Source organism: Magnolia sinica, chromosome 3, assembly GCF_029962835.1.
Source record: "Magnolia sinica isolate HGM2019 chromosome 3, MsV1, whole genome shotgun sequence".
Taxonomy (NCBI): domain Eukaryota; kingdom Viridiplantae; phylum Streptophyta; class Magnoliopsida; order Magnoliales; family Magnoliaceae; genus Magnolia; species Magnolia sinica.
This window is the reverse complement of record NC_080575.1, coordinates 95,762,899-95,772,521: the sequence shown is the minus strand read 5'-3', so window position 1 is coordinate 95,772,521 and position 9,623 is coordinate 95,762,899. Positions and strand designations below refer to the sequence as shown.

At 36.4% G+C, this 9,623-nt stretch overlaps 1 protein-coding gene across 1 annotated transcript; it reads left to right on the top strand.

Moving 5' to 3' along the window:
• Positions 1 to 778: 778 nt before the first annotated feature.
• Positions 779 to 2,070, top strand: LOC131238978 (DNA-directed RNA polymerase V subunit 1-like). Its single transcript, XM_058236549.1, has 2 exons — positions 779 to 1,475; positions 1,520 to 2,070. Exons 1-2 carry the CDS (start codon positions 779 to 781, stop codon positions 2,068 to 2,070), a joined length of 1,248 nt encoding a protein of 415 aa, XP_058092532.1.
• Positions 2,071 to 9,623: the final 7,553 nt, after the last annotated feature.

The window sequence follows — 9,623 nt, the reverse complement described above, 5'->3', positions numbered from 1 at the left end:
ATCCACCCTCTCACTTCCTGCATTTTCTAACCATTTAGTGTCGCCATGCTGATAAAGTTCTTCACTAAACAGTAAATTTCACAACAATCATCATCAGGACAGGAACAAAACAAATTCATAGAGAAGTTACTTATTGAAATTACCAACCTTCATAGAGAAGAAGTATGGGAACAATCGTTGCAATAACAAATTCATAGAGAAGTTACTTCCGAAGCTCACAATTGCTGCATCAACAAATGCAGATTTCAATATATATAATATAAAGCCTGCACCAAGAATATAAAAAATGAAAAATGTTTCTTACTTTTCAAGAATTTGGTTGCATTAGGAAATGCTTTCAACACCTGGAAAAGAGACCAAATAAAGAAAAAGAAAAAAGGGTAAAAAATAAAAAATCAGTATATAGTGCAATATAATCTGCAAAGTTTACAAAATTAAAAATGATAATGGATGACACTTCAAGAAAATAAACATATGTCAAAATATTTATGGAGAGAATTTTAAAATAATAATTAAAAAAAAAAACATAAACATGTCAAGCATTTATGATGTAAAATCCTGCACCAATTGAACTTCATTTATGATTACTAAAAATCAGTCCATGCACAAGTGAATCTAGTGAGAAGTTGTGATATGCATACTAAGGGTATCATATAATGGAGCACAATAAATCCCATGAGCATTGCAAGCCTGCAGAAGTTATGCAACATCAATAAGAAACACAAAAATCTAAAAAAGAGGCTCACATATAGAGTTTAGAGGTGTGTTGAGCATACACATGTATAACCTAGCCCATCTAAATGCCACCACATGTGCCAGCCAGGCACAAAGGTGTTTCACCAGTTTACTGGAACCTGCTTTGCTTAAGGCTCACCATACAGGTCCTCTGTGGACTGTTTTGCAAATGGTACAGAGTGCTTTACCTGCGTTTTTTGACTGCTTTGGGGAGAGGCATTTGATCAGTAAAAGTGAAATGGTGAGGATTGATTTCAATAGAGATTTACTACAGTCATCATTCACAGAGATTGTTACTTCTGTTCTTGACAAGAAGGGAACAGAAGAGGCTGTTAAGTTCTTTAATATGTTGCAGCCATTGCTAAAGGAGATTCTCTTTTTAGAAGGATATAGTGTTGGCCTGAATGATTTTGACATTCCCAAGGTTGTTACTGAAGATATAAAGAAGAAGATTCAGGACATATCACCTTTGCTGCTTCACTTGAGATCAAATTACAATGAACTTGTAGAGTTGTTAGTGGAAAGCTACCTGAAAACTATAAAACTGCCAATCGTGACTCGTATTCTAAAGTTATCTACTTTGGGTAATTTGATAGATTTTAAAAATGATTTAGATATCAGTAAGGTTGTTCAACAACTTGGCTTTTTGGGGCTTCAACTTTATGACCGAGGGAAGTTTTATTCAAGGCGTTTGGTTGAGGATATGAGTTTCCACTTCCAAAATAAGTATTCTGTTAATGGTGATATGAGTTTCCACTTCCAAAATAAGTATTCTGTTATGGAGTTGACTATCCTTCTAAGGCATTTGGGTTAGTTAAGAGCTCCTTTTTTCAAGGTCTGACCCCCTATGAAGAGTTGGTCCATTCCATATCATCCAGGGAAGTGTTGATCCGTTCTTCCAGAGGACTTACTGAACCAGGAACTTTGTTTAAAAATCTAATGGCTACACTTAGAGATGTCGTTATCTGTTATGATGGGACAGTGAGAAACCTCTGCAACAATTCTATAATTCAATTTGAGTATGGACAGGTGAACAAAAATAGTCCTGGCAGGTCTCTTGCTGGTGAACCAGATGGTGTATTAGCTGCTACTGCAGTATCAAATCCTGCATATAAAGCAGTTCTTGATTCTTCTCAGAGCAACAACTCTTCATGGGAATCGATGAAGGAAATACTTTTGTGCAAAGTTAACTTTAAGAATGATATTATAGATCGGAGAGTTATTCTATATTTGAATGAGTGCTTCTATGGGAAAATGCATTGCAAGGAGAATGCAGCATATTTAGTTCAGAATCGTTTGAAAAAAGTCGCTTTAAAGGCATCGACAAATACCTGAAAGTTCAGAAGCGGATACAGGCCTTGTTGGCCACATTCACCTTGATAAGATATGCTTGAAAGTACTCGAGCAGAGCATGGATGAGATCCTGCACTCTTGTCAAGAGGTTATAAATTGCTTTGGGAGAAAGAAGCACGCTCTTTCACCTTTTTTTAAGAAGATTTATTTGTCTTCCTGCGAATGTTGCACACTTCAGCAATAATGTGATAAGAAGTGGTCTCAGCTGCCATGCCTGCAGTTCTTCTACAAACAGCAGGAACATTCATATCAAACAGCACTGAGTAGATTGTCTCTTTCAGTTGTCTTCTAGATGCCTTAGCAGATTCAGTATCTGAAGAAAATGAAAAAATAATAATAATAATAAATTGATGGACTGTCTTCTAGATGCCTTAGCAGATTCAGTTGTCTTCAGTCCATTACTATTGCCCCTATCAAGGAGAGATGATACCATTACTAGTTAAACTTCTAATTCCCACTGGGACACTATGCTAACTACACTTTGGGCATAACTTCCTCAATTGGGTCGGGACCACATTCTCCTTTTTTTTTTCTTTTTTTTTTCTTTTTTTGCACATAAATAACTAACTTTGCATATGCATTCCATGTTAGCACTAATGCCATTAAGATCTTTTTCAATCAAGTGCAGATTTGAGAACTTGATTATGCTCTCATACCAATAGAAGACTTTATTTATGTCAGATCTCTCCAAATTAGTAGCACTCCACACTTGCTTTGCAACAGCATTTATAATTATAGAGATGATATCCTGTCAGCTGAACGAAGCAAATGGAGCACAACAACAGTAGCAGCAAAAAAAAAAAAAAAAAACAAAAGTCCATGTACCCTGAGAGTATCCAATTCAGGCCCTCCTAAGGCATCATAGTAGTGATCTATTGGTAAAACATCAATTTCAACAGTCTGTGTACTGTTAACCTCTGGTTCTCATTTTTTTGGAATTGTATAATCATAAAGCAATGGAAATAATGTGAAATTAGATGATATTTTTTTTTGGAATTGTACCTCCTGATCACGCATAGGCTGCAGATGAAACACATTCCAGAACTTCTTACCTACATCAGTTCAAACAACTTAGAAGCACTTTACAGAAGAAATGGTAAAGAAAAAAAAATCAAAGAAGACCAATGATTTCAATGTCCATCTTATGCATTTGAACCAAAATCCCATTCTTTCAAGCATAGAGAGGGAGAGAAGAAATCTAAAATTGACATCTTATTATATTAGAGCAAACACAAAACTTAAGTTCATAATATAATGGATATAGACTAGGAATAGTGCACTAAAATGTTTTTGGGATCAATATCCATAAAGGTCATTGAACAAGAATTTGTTCAACCTAGCAATCATTGGTAAACGCAAAAAAATTGTCCTACTGTTCAGCCTACCCTTAATAGAACATTTCGCGGATATGGGCACTATCTCATTTTTCACAACAGAGGAATCCTGATCATCAGATATGGGCACTATCTCATTTTTCATTTCAGCATAAGCTACCATGCGATACTTGGAATTTCTCCATCATTACAATTTTCACTGCCCATAAATTTAAAAAGAAAAAAAAAAGTCATCTGTCAGGTCTTGAGCAAGGGGAGTCAAGTGTTAGTTTTGCACCATTTATAAAATGGTGGTGAGACTTTAGACATACACATGGCATGCTTGTATGGCAATCCAGACCATCCAAATCTATGGATGGATTTGGATGGAGCACAAGTGCATAATAAAAAATCTTCACTGAGAAGATAACATTAACCATCAGATTTGTCCTTCCAAATTTGGACCATTTACTTTTATTTTTAACCATCTATCCATATGATATCCTTTAATTGGATGGTTAGGATTGCTTGATCAGTGTGATTTAGAAATGTCTGATTTTAGAAATGCTCCATCAACAATGAGATCCACAATCTGGATGGTGTGAATAGCTGTAAATCAATCCGATATGTAAGGTGGATGAGTCACTGCCAATTTTTAAATGGTGCCAAAAAAATAAAAAATAAAAAAAAATAGATGCAATAGCTCTATTGAATTTACCATTTTATCCTAGAAAGTGAATTGTCTATCAGTGGAAGGAGAGTAATAAATATGAATTCCCTTTCTATTTTCAAATCAGGTGGAGAAGGAAAATGAAAAAAAAAAAGTTGGGAGAGAAAAGTACAGAAAGAGAAGAGGGGAGTCTAACAACATAGAAAATCTGCTACACAAGAAAGAAATGCATCCACAACAGTCCATGAAAATTCTGATTCAAGCTAAATCGTTGGATGTAGCTCGATGAGGCTGTTACCTGGCTCTGGTTTCTGAACTCCTCTATTTCTCATTGCCTCTCTCACTCTTGTCACTTTGTTCCATTGGCTAGCACTTGCAAACATGTTCGCTAGAAGAACATAATCCCCACTTTGAAAGAAGCGAATCCAACCGTCTACAGATCAAACTATGTATGAAAAAGTTGGACAAAGAAAAAACTTTCGAGGAAAGAAATCAGAAAAGAAAAAAAAATAGAAGAGAACTGATGTAGTGTACAAACATCAACTGTTTGAGAGCTAATGTTGACTTTTCACATCTATATAAAGGGTGGGAAATTTTTCAAGGAAATTGTCGATGATGGTGCTTAGAAATTTCTCATGTAGATGTTCTATTAGGCGTTAATTGTTTGACTTCTTTGGTTAGTCAGAAAGAACCCAGGCAGGTTCATTGCAACTCTCCACCATACAGTCGATTGCAACCTGTAAGATGATATAAGTTCATATCCACCTCAATACAACAAAAATGGCCTTGTGGCTAGAAATGAACAATCAACCAAACCATATACAAGAATTCCAGGACATAACAGTGCATTCATATATATATTTACAGATTTTAATGCATGGATTGTGACATCTTTGGAAGAATAATAGATAATGAAGCTGTTAAAGCTGAGGTCTTTGCATGGAGAAAGCACAATGATAGATAATGAACCTGTAACAGAAATGTTTTTTGTGGCACATTTTGCAGATGAGCATTAGCACATCCAACTATTAATATTTTTCTAGATGCACCAAACAGCTCAAATCCAGTGAATGTGCACCAGCTGATGCATACTCAATTTCATTCTCATTCTGGAATACATCTAAACATGCGTTAAAATACAATACATAAATGCAGGGGAGAGTAATGGGATATTAACATACAATACACAAATGCAAGTGAGTAATGGTCCATTTTACTAAATTACAAGCAAAATGTCAAAATCTGCTTATAGTACTTATAGCTAGTTCAGATCCAAAATCTTCTTTTGTGGAAACAAATTCTATCCATGATACAAGGCCACAACAATTTGCAAATGATTTCAGCAAAGATTGAAATTCCTCTAGAATAAACAGATATCATAGAACCATGATAAAATCTCAACAGCAAAAAAAAGAGGGGCAGTTTTAGTACTAACAATGACCTTTGTTCTGTCAACATTGGATCTCATGCCCCTTTGACCACACACAGGGACACGTAAGCTCATGGATATTATTTCTTTTGATCAATAGTAAGCTCACATAAATCAATTCAACCAAATTGGCTAAGAAGGAAACAACAGTAAACCTTCCAATGTGCAAAATTACCCAACGCCAAATGGCATGAAAATACTCCTAGAGAGTAGAAAAATATTTTTTTTCATTTTCAGTAACATTAAGCCTTCCAAAAAACCACTCAATACTAAATGGCAAGTAACCATCAAACATCCAAATCCAAATCAGACAAAGGCATCCAATACAAGGCATCACCAAAAAAACCACAGAGAGAGAGAGAGAAAGAGAGATTTAAGAACACAAAAGATCCTTGACAGAAAAAATACAACACACTTGGTGGAATGTATTTCTACTCTATGATATTTACAACCAGAAAATAAGTGAGGAAGCAAATATAGTATAAGAATATTGTATTGGTATAAGAAACAATAGGTGGTTTTCCAAAGGCACACCTTTGCATTTTCCATTTGTTTTATAATTCCAACAGCATCAGTTTTCAGGACCATGCCACGAACAATTGAACAGTTATGCAGACCTCCTCCAAGAAGCTTTACGACACGAAGATCATCTACATTAAAGTTCACTGGGTCCTTGGGGCAGACCTAGATGCATGCCTGTAATATAAAAAAAGTCCAGCTTTTGAAGTTTTCTCATAACCAAGGGACCAAAAATAATAGTAATAAATAAACACCACCATCCATGTACACACATCCGCAAGAAGAGAGCACAAAATATCTTCTTGTACAAACTGCTTGCTGGCACAACAGCTTTCATTCGGTAAACAACTTCAGCCTTGTTCCGCACATCCATTGTTTCCGAGCCCTTTTCAACCAACTCATCTAAAATATCAACCGTCTAGACATCAACAGAGCAGAAATCAGCATATGCACAATGCCTAATGAGCAAAAGGTTCAGAATATAGTTTGACAGGTCATTCAGCAAAGAAATGAAGGACCTTATTGATCGCTTTTGTGTAGCCACTAATGATTTCACTTGGATGCAATCCCATCCTAATAAGCTCCTCCGCATTTTGGAGAAGCTCCCTAGCAAAAGATATCGTCAGATTAGCTCCATCACCAATTTCTTCCTGTTGAGCTTTGCCTGCTTACACGAGAATCTTGGCAGCAGGATGTTGTACCTTAAGTTCATTCACAATAGTTGCAGCATCATTTGTAACAAAGAGTTTGTCCAAATGATTAATGACCATCTTATTCATACCTAAACAGAGCATGTACAAAATCCACACACAATAGGGAAGTTCCATGTTAGTCACATTTCAAAATCAAACAAAGAGAGAGCAAGGTATTATTTATCACACACCATGAAACAGAAGGATATAAAAAAGTTGTTCTTTTGTCCTTTCTCCATCAAATGCATGTGGAGATGTATACATGCGGATTCCTTACAATAAAATATGTTCATCAAAACCACAATGCAGATAGAATAAATGAATGAAAAAGAAGATCTATGGAATGCAGATGAGAACAGAACAAAGCAGGTCAATGTGACAGTAGATTTGAAACTAAAATGAATGTTCCTGATCTCAGATCAATAGTTATATTGCCCTTCCTTCCCTTGAAAATAACATCCATCAGCTTGTGCAGAAAGTGACCAAAAGGCCCTCTAAATGCAAAACCATAGAGCTGCAAATTAAGATAGGATAGACAGTAGAGTTAAACAATACTAGACATCTTATAGACATAGGTTCCATTATACATAATATATGTGCATTGGCAACTACAAGACATTCAATGCAGAGTAATTATATGATTAATGACCCAAGTCTTTGCACAGTATACATGGGATCTCAATTCTAACAGGTGGGCCCCATGGTTCGGTAATCCAAGGCCCAGCCATTGATGTGTTGTGTCTCACTGTTAATGGAACATGCCCTAAGAATCTCCCAGATTGAACCAATCTTGCAATTTTTCTTTAAGTTGAATGTAGAGTGCTATGTATTTCTCTTCTTAACTAACTGTCAGCCTCGAATTGGAAAAGCTAAGATTGTCCTATTGAGTATAGTTGGGAGCATAGACCAATAGTCTAGATTACCAAACCATAAGCCCCACTTGTCGAAATTGAAAACCTATAGAAATTCTACAAATCATACAGTTCCTCATCAACAAAATGCTTAAAGAAAGCTCTTTTTGGAAAAAAAAAAATTATGAAAGAAAAATAGCATTCAAATTCATTTCAGCTGTCCTCATCTTCAAGGATCGCAACACAAACAGTAGATTATCTCTAGCAACAAAAGGTTACAATTTGAAATTCATAAGTGAATCCACATCATCATGTTTAAACACGCAGTCGGGGAGCATATTTGATTCTAAAAGAGCACTTAAGCGCATACACTCAACTTATTTGATTGTCCCTTCAGCCAAGATGGAGTAATAAGAAAGATAGCCTCCGTTTTCATCAACACAAACGTAACCCAAACGGATGAAGTGAGATAAAAAGTCCAACAAAAACATGAAGAAAAGAAAATGAAAATGAAAGCCATTTTCAGCACCTCTTCTCTACCAACATAAAACATAACAAAAATAATAATGATAATAATAATAAAAATAAATAATAAAAGGAAGAAAAGAAACTTTTTTTTTCAGCAAAGGAAGATATCCTTCTATCTATAACCACTTAGTGTATGAATGTATGTGAAATGCAACCCACCTTTACCACTAATATTGTTAGAAATTTGAACTTGAGGAGACACAAACCTTGCATGAATCATGGATCCTGCTATCATTAAAATTCGAATCAGGTCTATTTCAAAACCGGATTTGGAAACCCTAATTACCCAATTTGGGGATGCGAATCCAAAATTTTATGATTTGGGGATTCCGAATTGAAACCCCAAATCCAGTTGCCAGATCTGGAGATGATGCAAGTGAGGAAGAGAGAGAGAGAGAGAAGAGAGAGAGAGAGAGGACAGACCGTCATCGGAAGGAGGGCGACGCACGGCCTCCGGGCTAGGGGTGTCTGGGACCAGGATGGCGAGAGAGAGAGAGAGAGAGAGAGAGAGAGAGAGGGCAGAGGGAGGGCGGCGAGAGAGGGCAGACTGCAGGGGTGAGAGAGAGAGAGAGAGAGGGTAGAGGGAGGGCGGGACCATGAGAAATGGGGGGAGCTTGGGCACGGCTCTGTTTTGAGCGCGCGCCCAATTTTGGGCGGGACCATGGACGGTGCTCTGTGGGCCCTACTATGATGTATGTGTTTCATCCATTCCGTTCATCCATTTTTAAAGATCATTTTAGAGCTTTATGCCAAGACTTAGAGGGATATAAATCTCAAATAGTCCACACCACATGAGAACAATAGTGATTGGATATCTGCCATTAAAATCCTCCTCAGGCCCACTATACTGTTTATTTGACATCCAATCTGTTGATTTGGTCATACAGGATCAGATGAAGGGAAAAAACAAAAATCAGCTTCATCCAGAGCTTTTATGGCTACCAAAATGTTTTTAATGGTCGACACTATTCAACACTGTTTCCTGTAATGTGGTCCACTTGAGATTTAGATATATCTCATTTTTGGTCTCATAGTGTAAAATTATCTGTAAAAATATATGGATGGCATGGATGAAACACATACATCATGGTGGGGGCCACAGAGCACCGACCACCGGCCATTAGCTCGGTTAGGGAAGTAGCCAATCCGTTCCCAAGCGTACTCAATAAATCCTATGGGCCACCATAATTTATTCATTTTATCCACTCCATTCATTTATTTTAACATATAATTTTATTATATAAGCTTATAAAAATCTGAAGTGAACCACATCATAAGAAATAGTATAAACTGAACGTCTATCATTGAAAAATTTTGGGAGGCAACTGAAGTTTTGGATTAAGTTAATATTTTAGTTTTTCCTTCATCCATGTATTTGTGATCTATTGAACAGGTTGGATGACAAATAAAAATCATTGTGGGCCATAAGAAGATTTCAACGGTGGAAATTATTATTCCCACTGTTTCTAGTGGTATGGTCCACTTGAGCTTTGGATATGCTTTAATTTTGGGCCCAACCACTAAAATGATCTG